The sequence below is a fragment of the Sinohyriopsis cumingii genome, chromosome 8, assembly GCF_028554795.1.
Source record: "Sinohyriopsis cumingii isolate HCF-2022 chromosome 8, ASM2855479v2, whole genome shotgun sequence".
NCBI classification, from domain to species: Eukaryota; Metazoa; Mollusca; class Bivalvia; order Unionida; family Unionidae; genus Sinohyriopsis; species Sinohyriopsis cumingii.
The window spans coordinates 2,955,103-2,971,189 of record NC_142968.1 but is presented as its reverse complement, the minus strand read 5'-3'; the positions used below and the strand labels follow the sequence as shown (position 1 = coordinate 2,971,189).

Here is a 16,087-nt window from a genome sequence, read left to right as displayed (position 1 = left end):
CACTGTGTTGCATTTGGATGTAACTAAGAGTAATGATGGGTCAAAAGGGTTCTTTCGTTTTCCGAAAGACCGTATTTACCAGACCAAAAAAAATGTATTGAAGCTGTGGGATCGAATAGGGCGAGGGATGAAAATGTTGTATCATTTATGCGGAATATTGTCAATTTGGACCAAATACAATTCGGTCCAACTTAATAATAGTTTGAACAAGTTCTGTTTCTTCCAAAACAAATAGAGACTATGTAAGATTGGTGTTAGAAATAGGTTTTAGGGAAAAAATTAAATTTAAACAAATTAAACTATCTTGATTTTCTTGAAAAGAAAATAATCATACTTTGTAACGTACATATACGTGATGGCCGAGTGGTTTAAAGCGCTCTCCGTTACGGATCACTGTCATCTCACCTCTGTCTGCGCCGGTTCGACTATCGGATTCAGCCAATGTGGGTATGTGAGAAAACTTGCCAGTAGCTTCTCGTGGGTCGGTGGTTCTTTCCTGGGTTTTCCCGGGTTCTTCCTCCATCATTAAAACTGGCCGCCATGTATAGCCTATTGTGTGCTGAAAAATGGCGTTAAACCCCACAACAACAACAATAACAAAGTACTGAGAGAAAATACAAACAGACGTATCTTGCTCGTTCTAATTAAAATATTTATATATATTTTGTTATACTAAAAAACATATACATCTGCACAACGACACTCTCAATTTAAGTCTTCCGGTCAAATTATCAATAATGATTTATAAAACAATAATACTTAACAGATAATATTCTATAGCATACGTATACATTTTTCTAAGGGTAGCGTACTAGTGATATTATAACAAATATACTTAATTATAGTCTTCTGAATATAATACACACTCTATTACAAATGAAAGAATAACGTTGAGCATTTTGTCTAATTGCTGCAATATGAAGGTCTTATCAGTTAATTTTATTGTTTGTTTTTATTTTCAAGTTGTCTTAGTGTGTGCGCGCGTAAATTGAAAGCTTGTCATTACTGGTCAATATCGTCAATTATAGTTGCTCCATTATTCCATACTAATAAGAAAGGAAATAATTTTGTGTTGAATAGGTGCCCCCGCCCCCCGCACAGTACAATAATATTGATAAAAAAACACTTACTTGAAAATAAAATAAAATAAAATAAATTTGCATCGTTATCATTAATTCCTTATCTATATGTCAAATAAAAAAAATCGCAAAAGAGAGGAAAATATCACCTGATTGCTTGAAGGCATTGGCCATTCAGGCATGAAAGATTACAAGGTGCATACTGACCAAGACTGCATAGTATCGAGGTTAACTATACAACGGTATCTAGCAAATAAAACATCATTATTTTCAAATACATTCATTGTGAGTGCGAATGATAATCTTTTCTGTAGCATGGATTACAAAAGTATTATTAAAGCAAGTTATTGCTGTGCATACTATTTCCCTGCAAACATCAATTATGTTTACATATGGCAAACAAATTGAAGCCCGGGTGATAAATAAACACAACTGGCAGCGAACAATAAATTCATTGTTTAAACTTACCGACACTATATCAAATACAAAGGTTATTCAAAGCAAACCAACCGCGTAAAATGACTTTGGTATCTTTTAAGTGTGCCGATTTTTTCTTATGGAGTCGGCGGACATAAGAAAGCCAAGTCTGGTTCCTTTGGAATCTTTTAAGTGTGCCGACTTCTTTTTTTTTTATAAGGTCGGCCGACATAGGGAGGCCAGCATTGATTCCTTTCGACATGTATTAACGGGAATTTTCAAAATAAATTGAAACAATGGAACAGTTTCGAAAGCGACACAATGGCGATATAAGGCTAAACAGTAAATTAGTTTACATTAGTTTCATCTAAATATTCCCCATACATAGTGCATAGTGTTTCAGTTTTCAACAACAAGAAACATTTACTTCCTCTTGTGGGAATAAATGTACGTCATTTTCGGTTGGCGTCTTCTATCGGTGGGAGGTCGTTGCGAAAGGGAAGTAACAGAATTGTATACTTCTTTTTCGAGTAATTAAATTATTATTTCTTTTTTTACACTTGATCATTTTTGTTTGTTCCTTCTGTACTTTTAATCATGTAATGCCAATATGATGTAAAAAGAAAAATGTTGGTATATGGCCGGTGACCTTTAAGCTGCCACACAAACGCACTAGAAGAGAAATGAAACTCTAAATCACTAGTTCAGGTATCACAACACCTGCAATTTAAGGATGAAAATATTTATTCTTAATCTAATGATTGGATAAATTGTTTTTTCTATACCAGTTTAATGCAGAAATTATTTAATTTTATTTTCTAACATTCTAGCATTGAGTTCTATAGAGAATGATTCAATGCTCCAAGCCAAATAAGGGATGTTATATCGTGTGTCTCTATGGTAAATATGTTCATATCTTCTTTTGGAATTTTGTTTTAATTGTGTGTTTTAGGGATGAAATGAACTCCTTTTCTCTAAAGAATGGAATCACATGCATTTTATGTACCAGTAAAATGCATAAATTATATTTATTTTTCTTAATCGTTAGGTATTACGTTTAGGGCATAAAAGTCTACGAGAAATGAACCAATGTTCCGATCTGTGCTTATAAACTTGAGTGAAAATTGGTATTACGCTAAAAAGTAACCTTAAGATGAGTAGTGTGCACCAAATTTCATGTTTTCTATCGAATTTAAAGGAGACAAAGACGGAGAAAAAATACGACATACTTATTTTGACATTCATGAATTTGTCACTCATTTGGCCAAGTTAGGTTCTCAAAGTGCAAAATCTAATTAAAGGAAAGAAAATGTTCTTAACTGACGAGCGATAATGGTAACAAATTTCGGTCAGACCATAGCTACTGGTGAATGAAATAAAATTGAAATATTCTCAAACGGTTCGATTGATTCTTTCATGAACATTTGAAGAACAAAAACTAAATAATTTGAACCAACGCAGCCATCAGTATCAGTCTTATTTAACAATAAGGATGATTTTTGTTTCCATATATAATCTGTTAAAAATACGATCCCCTTACTTAGTTATTTAAAAAAAAAACCATAACAAAATGCGTGATACACATCCACCCTTAAATTGATTTAGATATTTTTAAATCTGCTAAAGTGTCGTGTGTCCAGTTGATGAAGTAGTGTACATAGAATATTTCAAACATCGTGCATACTATTTTAATATTTAATTGCATCATAATACCTTTGTATATCCCACGTTTACATCCACTGTGAAATTATCACCAATGTTAGATCCACTGTGATATATTCCTTAGAAGACGCTGAAGTTTTCTGAACGAGTATTATAGCCTTCAGAGGTTTTCAGCATACGGAGTCAAGTTTATTCAAAGAAGGATAATTTATTCTTGCAATTGTTTACGTATGTAGTGCATAATGGTTTACTTTGTTTTGTGTTTCTGCTCGTGACGGTTTTCACTACCTGAGTAACAATCTATATATACCATGGGTCAAGATATATTAAATATATGTTAATAAGACCGCGTCTTGTTTGTACTGCAGGACAGACACAGCCAGAAAGGACGTCCTTACTGCACAATGTGACCACGCCATCGCCTTTAATGTCAAACTCAACACAAGATATGACAGCTTCAGGGCTAACAAACACATCAACACCTATCAGAGGATTAGATGCATCAACAGGTATATGCTCATTGTCCGAATGGTTCACTTAATATTTTAGTGTTCGTGTTCAAAGGATACTGTTACAATCTATAGAGTTGCTTTATTTTAACTTGTATGATTTTTCTGATGCTGAATAGTACGATGGAAGCTGCCTGCTCTTCTATTTTAACGGCATAACTGTTCCTTATACAGTGTCAAAAAAAATGTTAGCTGGCTATCAACGTTCCCTAGATTACAATTATAACCATAAGCTATAGTATCTGTACCGTTGGACATGGTGGAAGAAACCAGAGCAATCTGGGGCGAGCTAGGAAAATTATATTTCCATCGGGAGATATCTAAGTATCCAAAACTGCAAAGAATATCATTTATTTAGCATGTACCCCTATTTATTAGAAATAAAATGTATTTCTATTGTTTAAGAATTTTTTTTATTGAATACAACCAGGGCCGGCGCCAGACCCGGTCAGACTATCTGGCGCCCTATGCAAGGTTAGATTCTGGCGTCCCCGCCCCCGGAAAATATCAATTTCAAAATTTATAAACAATAAAATAAATAAAAAATGCGCCCCCTGAAATCAGCGCTTTAGGCGGCTGCCTAGTTTGCCTATATGGTAGCGCCGGCCCTGAATACAACTCCGTTTAAAGAAAAGTAGTGTAATAATGTTTGCATAGACTGGTCTAATATAAATACTTAATTTAACACAGTAAATATTATACTGATGCAACGGCATGTTGCATAACAAAACTCCTGTTGGGGTCTACGTGTACTTACCAGCACCCAATAAATGCCCCCAAAACGTGTCAAACGTTTCTAAAATGTATCATCACACGCAATGCATTGTCGTACGCCGTCATCTTAACTGTTTGTATTAACATACGTTTTTAGTAAATTTAAGATTGCGTATCATGCATACTAATGTAGACTTATTTCATACCATAATTTCAATGTAACAACAAAATTACTTTTCTGATAACGTCAAATCTTCAACTGCGTTGAAACATGATTTGCAGGAATCGTATGTCACTCACACATAATTTGTAATAATTTATGTTCATTTTAATTGATAGCCTTGCCATGAATCTGAAATTTAAAACTGACGTACCTTTGTAGTGACACAATTTTGTCATACTCATCAATTCAAATCGGCTGTACCTTTGTAGTGACACAATTTTGTTATGATCATCAAATTAAAAACTGATGTACGTTTTTAGTGACACCATTTTGTCATGATCATTAAATTCAAAACTGGTGTACCTTTATAGTCGTACCCTTTATCCGATGTTTGTGAAAGTGACCTCTGATATCCTCGAGAAAGACCCGTCCATAAAACATGCACTAACAATAACATTAATTAACGCCTTTTAAAACTCCATTTAAGAACAATCAATATAATCTAAAAATATTAACAAACCAGCAATTAATAACAAAAAAGATCACAGAACACCATTTTATGAAAAGTAACATCCCTTTTGGTGATTTATAAGCAGATAAAAGAAAACTTTGTTGTTAAAATTTAAAATATCAAGCCATTCCATGGAACAAAGTTTCAAGCGATTATGAGAATCTCGTTAAATCTCGCTTTGGTTTTATTGACTCATAACCGGAAGTGAAAATGGGATCCAAACAGAATGTGAAGAACGAGGTTTAGTTCAAAATGTTTGTCGCGATGCAATCATAATTATTATATGCCGTTTGGAAATTGTGATTATGGAAGAGGGGCCTTAATATGGGGAAATTAAGACTGATGGACAATCGATGTCCTATTTAATTGTTCATCCCTACTACCTTTGTAGTTCGAATTTAACTTTTTGGGTCTTACCAAGTGTTGACATGGAAAATTTCCAAACGATCACGAAGATGGACTATATCACATAATCTGAAGTGTTAGCTTTTCTAATAGTTTTAGTCTTAATTCCTGTCTAATAGTTATGATGTTGCAGTCTTAATTCCTATCTAATAGATATATTGTTGTAGTCTTAATTCCTATCTAATAGTTATGTTGTTTTAGTCTTAATTCCTATCTAATAGATATGTTGTTGTAGTCTTAATTCCTGTCTAATAGTTATTATGTTGCAGTCCTAATTCCTATCTAATAGTTATTTTGTTTTAGTCTTAATTCCTATCTAATAGATATGTTGTTTTAGTCTTAATTCCTATCTAATAGTTATGATGTTGCAGTCCTAATTCCGATCTAATAGTTATGTTGTTTTAGTCTTAATTCCTATCTAATAGTTCTGATGTTTTAGTCTTAATTCCTGTCTAATAGTTATGATGTTGCAGTCCTAATTCCTATTTAATAGTTATGATGTTTTACTCTTAATTTCTATCTAATAGTTATGTTGTTTTAGTCTTAATTCCTATCTGATAGTTATGATGTTGCAGTCCTAATTCCGGTCTAATAGTTATGATGTTGCAGTCTTAATTCCTATCTAATAGTCATGATGTTGTAGTCTTAATTCCTGTCTAATAGTTATAATGTTGCAGTCCTAATTGCTATCTAATAGTTATGATGTTTTACTCTTAATTTCTATCTAATAGTTATGTTGTTTTAGTCTTAATTCCTATCTAATAGTTATGATGTTGCAGTCCTAATTCATGTCTAATAGTTAAGATGTTGCAGTCTTAATTCCTATCTAATAGTTATAATGTTGCAGTCCTAATTCCTATCTAATAGTTATCATGTTTTACTCTTAATTCCTATCTAATAGTTATGTTGTTTTAGTCTTAATTCCTATTTAATAGTTATGATGTTGCAGTCCTAATTCCTGTCTAATAGTTATGATGTTGCAGTCTTAATTCCTATCTAATAGTTATGATGTTGCAGTCTTAATTCCTATCTAATAGTTATGATGTTGCAGTCTTAATTCCTATCTAATAGTTATCATGTTGCAGTCTTAATTCCTATCTAATGGTTATAATGTTGCAGTCCTAATTCCTATCTAATAGTTATCATGTTTTACTCTTAATTTCTATCTAATAGTTATGTTGTTTTAGTCTTAATTCCTATCTAAATAGTTATGATGTTGCAGTCCTAATTCCTGTCTAATAGTTAAGATGTTGCAGTCTTAATTCCTATCTAATAGTTATAATGTTGCAGTCCTAATTCCTATCTAATAGTTATCATGTTTTACTCTTAATTCCTGTCTAATAGTTATGTTGTTTTAGTCTTAATTCCTATCTAAATAGTTATGATGTTGCAGTCCTAATTCCTGTCTAATAGCTATGATGTTGCAGTCTTAATTCCTATCTAATAGTTACGATGTTGCAGTCTTAATTCCTATCTAATAGTTATGATGTTGCAGTCTTAATTCCTATCTAATAGTTATGATGTTGCAGTCTTAATTTCTATCTAATAGTTATGTTGTTTTAGTCTTAATTCCTATCTGATAGTTATGATGTTGCAGTCCTAATTCCTGTCTAATAGTTATGATGTTGCAGTCTTAATTCCTATCTAATAGTTATGATGTTGTAGTCTTAATTCCTGTCTAATAGTTATAATGTTGCAGTCCTAATTGCTATCTAATAGTTATGATGTTTTACTCTTAATTTCTATCTAATAGTTATGTTGTTTTAGTCTTAATTCCTATCTAAATAGTTATGATGTTGCAGTCTTAATTCCTATCTAATAGTTATAATGTTGCAGTCCTAATTCCTATCTAATAGTTATCATGTTTTACTCTTAATTCCTATCTAATAGTTATGTTGTTTTAGTCTTAATTCCTATTTAATAGTTATGATGTTGCAGTCCTAATTCCTGTCTAATAGTTATGATGTTGCAGTCTTAATTCCTATCTAATAGTTATGATGTTGCAGTCTTAATTCCTATCTAATAGTTATGATGTTGCAGTCTTAATTCCTATCTAATAGTTATAATGTTGCAGTCCTAATTCCTATCTAATAGTTATCATGTTTTACTCTTAATTCCTATCTAATAGTTATGTTGTTTTAGTCTTAATTCCTATTTAATAGTTATGATGTTGCAGTCCTAATTCCTGTCTAATAGTTATGATGTTGCAGTCTTAATTCCTATCTAATAGTTATGATGTTGCAGGCTTAATTCCTATCTAATGGTTATGATGTTTTAGTAATAATTTCTATCTAATAGTTATGATGTTTAAATCTTAATTCCTATCTAATACTTATGATGTTTTGGTAATAATTCCTATGTAATAGTTATGATGGTTTAATCTTAATTCCTATCTAATGGTTATGATGTTTTAGTAATAATTTCTATCTAATAGTTATGATGTTTAAATCTTAATTCCTATCTAATACTTATGATGTTTTGGTAATAATTCCTATGTAATAGTTATGATGGTTTAATCTTAATTCCTATCTAATGGTTATGATGTTTTAGTAATAATTTCTATCTAATAGTTATGATGTTTAAATCGTAATTCCTATCTAATAGTTATGACGTTTTATTCTTAATTCCTATCTAATAATTATGATGTTTAGTCTTAATTCCTATCTAATAGTTATGATGTTTTAGTCTTAATTCCTATATAATAGTTATGATGTTTAAATCTTGATTCCTATCGAATAGTTATGATGTTTTGCAGTCTTAATTCCTATATAATAGTTATGACGTTTAGTCTTAATTCCTATCTAATAGTTTGGATGTTTTGGTATTAATTTCTATTTAATATTTATGATGTTTTAGTCTTAATTCCTATCTAATAGTGATGATGTTTGTCTTAATTCCTGTCTAACAGTTATGATGTTTTAGTCTTAATTCCTATCTAATAGTTATGATGTTGCAGGCTTAATTCCTATCTAATGGTTATGATGTTTGTCTTAATTCCTGTCTAACAGTTATGATGTTTTAGTCTTAATTCCTATCTAATAGTTATGATGTTGCAGGCTTAATTCCTATCTAATGGTTATGATGTTTTAGTAATAATTTCTATCTAATAGTTATAATGTTTAAATCTTAATTCCTATCTAATACTTATGATGTTTTGGTAATAATTACTATCTAATAGTTATGATGGTTTAATCTTAATTCCTATCTAATAGTTATGATGTTTTAGTAATAATTTCTATCTAATAGTTATGATGTTTAAATCGTAATTCCTATCTAATAGGTATGACGTTTTAGTCTTAATTCCTATCTAATAATTATGATGTTTAGTCTTAATTCCTATATAATAGTTATGATGTTTAAATCTTGATTCCTATCGAATAGTTATGATGTTTTGCAGTCTTAATTCCTATATAATAGTTATGACGTTTAGTCTTAATTCCTATCTAATAGTTTGGATGTTTTGGTATTAATTTCTATTTAATATTTATGATGTTTTAGTCTTAATTCCTATCTAATAGTGATGATGTTTGTCTTAATTCCTGTCTAACAGTTATGATGTTTTAGTCTTAATTCCTATCTAATAGGTATGACGTTTTATTCTTAATTCCTATCTAATAGTTATGATGTTTTAGTCTTAATTCCTATATAATAGTTATGATGTTTAAATCTTGATTCCTATCGAATAGTTATGATGTTTTGCAGTCTTAATTCCTATATAATAGTTATGACGTTTAGTCTTAATTCCTATCTAATAGTTTGGATGTTTTGGTATTAATTTCTATTTAATATTTATGATGTTTTAGTCTTAATTCCTATCTAATAGTGATGATGTTTGTCTTAATTCCTGTCTAACAGTTATGATGTTTTAGTCTTAATTCCTATCTAATAGTTATGGTGTTATAGTCTTAATTCCTATCTAATAGTTATGATGTTTTAGTCTTAATTCTTACTTAATAGTTCTTAAATCATGATTAAGGAAGAAAGCGTTTCCTCAAATGATACAAAATGGTTATAAATCTTCTTATATTTGTCAATGTCTGCGAATAGATTCGAAATGCAGTAAGCGTTGCTTATTACAATTCTTGCTTTCACAAATTCGCTTATATAACGAACACCCACATTCGACTTAAGGAATATTGCACTGAAGGCGAACTTATAGTTTCGTACAAAATGTATCAAAATGATCAGACCTAGTATGATATCTTGTTTTGAATGCTGAAGCTCTATTGAAAGTTAATCGACGTTAGGAGTACTCCATCCAACCTTTGAAACTAACCGAACATTTTGCTCCCTTTCCATGTTATAGTTTTTTTCGCTCATTTTAGGTTTTTGTTAATACTATGCTATACCGGACAATGCCGGACGATATATATTTCTCTATAGTCAGTAATAAGATGCAGTTTAATTTATAATTTAGGCATAACTTTACCAGCAATGGCAACAACACCCCATAATATAGCAGCGGCAGAACAAATATCAACAACATCGATGAATTCTACGACACCACTCCCAATAAGAACAACAAAGCAAGAAACAAGATCAACGACAGGTATGGGATCATCTTAGGAACAGTTAACTTTCTGTTGCATGACTAGTGTTTAGCATATATAGAGTTAAATGAGATTCCTAACGACTGGGAAAATCTTTACATCATTCCAATATAAAGTAAAGTTAATATTTAAAGGATTGCCTATGCATGCAACTTCATATTTTCCATTAATGCAAGAGAGCGATTTTGGTACGGCTTGTTCTATTTCTGTAATGTGATTCGTCTTTTTCGAACCCTACAGCTTGATAAATATATAGACCAGGACCTAATTGGTTATCCTAGACAGTATGGGAATACCAATGCACAAGCAAGAACAAATAATCGGATGACCATAGCAAGACAATGTCTATAATTATTCGATCATGCAACATTACCATTAAAATATCGATCACTCAACATTACCATTAAAATATCGATCATGCAACATACCCCTAAAATATAAATCATGCAACATTATCTCTAGAATATCGATCATGCAATATTACCGCTAACATATAGATCATGCAACATTACCCCTAAAATACCGATTTGGCAACATTATCCCTAACATATCGATCATGCAACATTATCCTAACATATTGATCATGCAACATTACCCCTAAAATGTCGATCATGCAACATTACCCCTAAAATATCGATCATGCAACATAACGCTAACATATCGATCATGCAACATTTACCCCTATCATATTGATCATGCAACATTACAACTAACATAAGCACTTATGAACTTACACATACAATTCTCTCCAACCCAAACAAAACAGTCAATACGAACAATTAGAATCATACATCGTTCCTTAAATCAACTATTGGTGGCATGCTCCCAATGACGAAAACGAAGCCTCCTAAACTGATAAACTAAGGGGAGAGAAACCATATTTTTAATATATATCTTGGGGGCGAAGTGCCCCGATATGTCCAACTGGCAAGAAAAGGATGATGCGGAACGACATAATTTCTTATGATGGAGGTGGCAGTAATACTTCTAATATGCCGCTGGGTTTGTACCTACAGACAATGTATCTCATACCACGTATGCTGCATTCCCTTGCAAAGAACAGTAACTTAAGGTGATGTTATTAATTCGCCTATCACTCTATTACTGATGAATTTGCAAAGATTAGAGCGTAAATACGAGTGTGGTGAGTATGAGACATGCATCATACAACATCCTACCCAAAAAGATTAGAGCGTAAATACGAGTGTGGTGAGTATGAGACATGCATCATACAACATCCTACCCAAAAGGATTAGAGCGTAAATACGAGTGTGGTGAGTATGAGACATGCATCAGACAACATCCTACCCAAAAAGCTTAGAGCGTAAATACGAGTGTGGTGAGTATGAGACATGCATCATACAACATCCTACCCAAAAAGATTAGAGCGTAAATACGAGTGTGGTGAGAGGGGCCCCGAGTGACCGAGTGGTCTCAAGCGCTTGCCGTTACGGATCACTGCCATCTCACCTCTGTCTGCGTGAGTTCGAGTCTCAGCCTCGGCTAACGTTGGTACGTGAGAAAGCCTGCCAGTAGCTTCTCGTGGGTCGGTGGTTCTTCCCTGGGTTTTCCAGGGTTCTTCCTCCACCAATTATACTGGCCGCCATGTATAGCCTATCTTGTGCTGAAAAATGGCGTTAAACCCTACAACAACAACAACAAGTGTGGTGAGTATGAGACATGCATCATACAACAGCCTACCCAAAAAGATTAGAGCGTAAATACGTGTTTGGTCGGTATGAGACATGCATCATACAACATCCTACCTAAAAAAACACCTTGTATGTTGCAAAACTAAGTTCAGAACAATCCCAGTGTTACTTTCGAATAATAGATGACTTTTACAACTGTTACATTTCTGGTGCTCGTGAGGTTATAGTTTACCATCATTCTAGCTTTAGTGAAACAACGGAATATGCGAGCTTTCTTCTCAGTCGACACCAAGCTGACGTGAAACTAAACGCTTATCACAACAGGTCAAGGCGCAGTTTCCAACCAGCTATTATAGGTCTGATATGCAGTCGACTAAAGGAAAGAGACAGAGACAATAGAAAGTCACTCTAAACAGTATATACATTCCATCTATGGAAAGGGAATCTCTGTGCACATGAATGGTTTCAATCTGGGGAAAGAGAGTCTCTGTACATAGAAAATACATTTAAGCTATAAAACAATGTCTCTGTACACATTACATGTCTCTGACGTATGGAAATGGAATTTCTGTAAACAGCACATCATTTAATCTAGTGAAAGAGGGTGTCTGATTCCAGTGCGTCTCTTCAACCTGGGGAAAGAGAGTCTCTGCAAACAGTACATGCCTTTAACCTAGGGAAAGAAAGTCCTGTAAATAGTGTATGCCTTTAACCTAGGGACAGAAAGTCCAGTAAACAGTGTATGCCTTTAACCTAGGGACAGAAAGTCCAGTAAACAGTGTATGCCTTTAACCTAGGGACAGAAAGTCCTGTGAACAGTGTATGCCTTTAACCTAGGGAAAGAAATTCCTGTGAACAGTGTATGCCTTTAACCTAGGGAAAGAAAGTCCTGTAAACAGAGTATGCCTTTAACTTAGAGAAAGAAAGTCCTGTAAACAGTGTATGCCTTTAACCTAGGGAAACGAGTACATGCATTAAAGCAAAAGAGTGTTACTACGCTGTACATGCCTTCAACCGAGAGAAAGAGAGTATAGGTTTCGAAAATAAAAGAATTGAGTGTAATCAATAGTTATTTGAGTCCACGACATTTGAGTAGCCCAAACACCAAACAGCCGATGGGAAATATTCGCAGATTTATTAGGTGGAAATGACCTGCAAAGAGCAACATCAGATTGAAACTAGTACTTAAAATGTTTATTGGGGTGGAAAGCATTATTGACTTTTTTGTTATTAAATACATTTGCCTGCTTTGTTTCAAAGATAAATGCACACATGCATAGACTATTGTCGACTCTATGTTAAATATTTTCCTTTCTGTGCCATATAGGAATTCCGGAGCAATCCAATAACTGTTGCTTCAACGAAAACATGGTTATTATGCTTCAACACAATGTTCCAATTGTGAATGGTTACGTCCCTTTTGTTTCCATTCTTGAGCAAACGAACGGCACGGATATTGCTGTTTGCGACGCAAAGGTATTATTGAAGGCTACCTTCAGGAGGAGTAATCAAACGGCCCCGTGTAATAGCTGCACCAGCGTTCCCCAATGTGGAAATCAGATGCTGAAAATTGACTTGTGGATGTCCCCGCATAAAAATGGATTTTCTTTTCATGCCGGTGACAGCATAACCAACGACGGATATGGTGAGTATAGCCAAATTGATAGAAATAGGCCGAAAACTTTTGTTTGGCTGTTTGGCTGTTTAGATCACATTCAATATCTTGTTCTTGCTTCTGATTTTGTTATTGGAATTGATGTCCATGTTTTAAAAGAAATTTTAACTGATCATTGAGTGTTACATCAGGGCTTGCCCTTAACTGTAAAGAAGACTGACTAACGCGCATGATGCGAGTGCTGAACACTCATAATGAATCAGTATCCATTTTCCTTTAGGTGTGATATTTTGTTTTTACATGTTGGAACATACAACCATTTTTCAAAGATCAGCGTCCAAGAGACCTAAAATCACCCAAAAATGTATAGGTTCATACGCATATTGTTTAGTTACTCTGAGTATGTTCATACGCATATTGTTTAGTTACTCTGAGTATGTTCATACGCATATTGTTTAGTTACTCTGAGTTGAAAAATATTTCCAGGCTCATTACGAAAAATAGTACGGGTTCAAGAATTATCCAACAAATTGTTTGTATAAAAATGTTAGCTAAATGAGAATTTAAAAATTGATTATATTTGTGTATATTGAAGATCTTTGACCCTCCTAGTCAAGCTTACGTCGTAAATTTTATCTGATGCACGTGAGTAACAACTGATGTCATTATAAGATACACATATCATTTAAGTTTACACCATGCACATATTTTATTTTACAAAACACATCATCCGTACGAATAAGTTAAAATTCATTACGAAATCTGCGCTACATCATCTCTCGATGATCGTTTTCTTTAAAAGCGGAAGGAAAATAAAAGCAGTTCTACTTCTTTGCATATTACGGACATCGAGACAAAAATGTGCATGCGGTAACATTGTTGCAAGCCAAAAGCAATACGGCCACCGTACACACCAACTTATGATATGCGGTCAAGTTATTACATTCGGTTTGTTGCATATCATTAGTGACGTATTTGGACTGTGGTGTATACACATTTATTAAATCAATATTTATTAACCATCTCACATCAAATCTATTTTAGGTGGTGACAACAATACACAGGAGAACGATGCCGAGTTTCACTTTTACAACTATGAACAACGGCTATACGGCACTGACAAATGCTTGAATATGTCCCAGCTTCTTTTCAGTCTTCCCAACACCAGTGCGCATTGGGTCACCGTCTACATAGGCAACGAATTTATCAGGGTTTCCACCCCCCTCGGGGACGCTTATGAGCTGTGTTCAGATTGTTTGTTTGCACTGAATGGACAATCTGATTCACAGGGTACCGTGAACGAAGACATATACATTGGTCTGAATCGCATTATTCGCAGCTCCTATTTAGGGGACGGAAGCGGTGTTTGCGGCGTTGTCGTAAGTTGGGCCTGCCCATGGAAAACGTAAAAGACCGGAATCACTAGCAGACTAACGAGGAACACTAATGGAAATGAGTTTTAATAATAATGGCTTGAATGATTTTACCTTTAGCACAATGTCCTTGCAGTACATTTTACCTTTAGCACAAACTGCTGCCATTACATTTTATCCCTCGTACAAACTGCTTAGCATTACATTTACTTCTCGCACAAACTGCTTTGCATTACATTTTACTCCTCGCACAAACTGATTTGCGTTACTTTTATATTGATAATTGCGTAGCATTTAAAGCCGTTAGACTGCTTGCGGCAAATTCAATTATCGTGCATATTGTTGATTGTAACACATGCCTTGACATTAATTTGCCATATCTATATAAAAAGCTGTTCTTAATACTTCTGAGATTCACTTTACGTTTGTTATTATTATGTTTTGTTTCGTCCTATATAAGTAGTCGTTCATATGAGAAATTTCGAGAATAGTTCTTTCTTCTATTCATTCTAATTCCTTTCTTGCTTTTCTGTGTGTTTGTTTGGGGGTTTGGAGTGGCTTTCATCAGCACGTGAGGTTTCACCATATTAGATATGCATCGACTACAGCGTTTCTTCCTGATCTCGTTGATTGTATTTGAATTACATCTTCTTTCTTTTTGTTTTTAATTATATCTTTTTTCCCTTTATAGGATTTTATTATTAAGTTTTTCTTCTCCCTCCATTGTTTACCTTCGCAATAGTGAGTGAGTGAGTGAGTGATTTGGATTTTTAACGTAGCTTTAACAGTTTTTCAGTCATGTCGCTAAGATGTCTGCAGTGTGACAGTTTTTAGTGATGTCTAGCACTGGAGCATCATGTCGCAGACATGTAGCGTGATGTCCCACCCAGTCACATTATCCTGACACCAGGCAAACCAGTCCTAACACTAACCTCGTAATGCTGAGCGCCAAGCGAGGCAGCTGTTAGTACCATTTTTGTAAGTCTTTGGTATGACTCGGCCATGGATCAAACCCACGACAGCCCGCATCTGAGGCGGACGTTCTAACCACTTGGCCACCGTAGCGGTCTCTTCACAAGAAAGATATTGGATCAGTGCATCTAATTTCCGGAGGTGTGAGCTTGAGATCGCAGTTAATATTTGGCCAATTTAGTGTCAAGTCATGGATACTTGCATTAGCTATGATTCTTTTTGTCTGTTCATCTTTACCCAGTTTATGGAGAATGAAACAGTCTTCAGTGTCATCTCAGTCATAATTTGGTACACACTTGCTCCACAATTCTGGTTCACTTATGATGAAAGAATAATGTAGACTTCCTATCTATGTCTGATGATTCATAATTAAATACAAAACTAATGTTTTGACAAATGTTTCATGTGATCCTAATACATGTAGCCAGCAGTATTTTTAAAAGCCATCTAATGCAGTTTTATGCT

At 33.8% G+C, this 16,087-nt stretch overlaps 1 protein-coding gene across 1 annotated transcript in view; it reads left to right on the top strand.

The window, feature by feature from the left end:
- Positions 1–15,054, top strand: part of LOC149792862 (uncharacterized) — a 39,462-nt gene extending 24,408 nt beyond the window's left edge. Inside the window, exons 11-14 of the mRNA XM_089966243.1 lie at positions 3,527–3,667; positions 9,878–10,009; positions 12,990–13,307; positions 14,322–15,054. Coding sequence (XP_089822369.1) covers positions 3,527–3,667; positions 9,878–10,009; positions 12,990–13,307; positions 14,322–14,686 — 956 coding nt within the window. The 3' untranslated portion in view covers positions 14,687–15,054. The remainder of the gene's footprint in view (positions 1–3,526; positions 3,668–9,877; positions 10,010–12,989; positions 13,308–14,321) is intronic.
- The last annotated feature ends 1,033 nt before the right edge of the window (positions 15,055–16,087 follow it).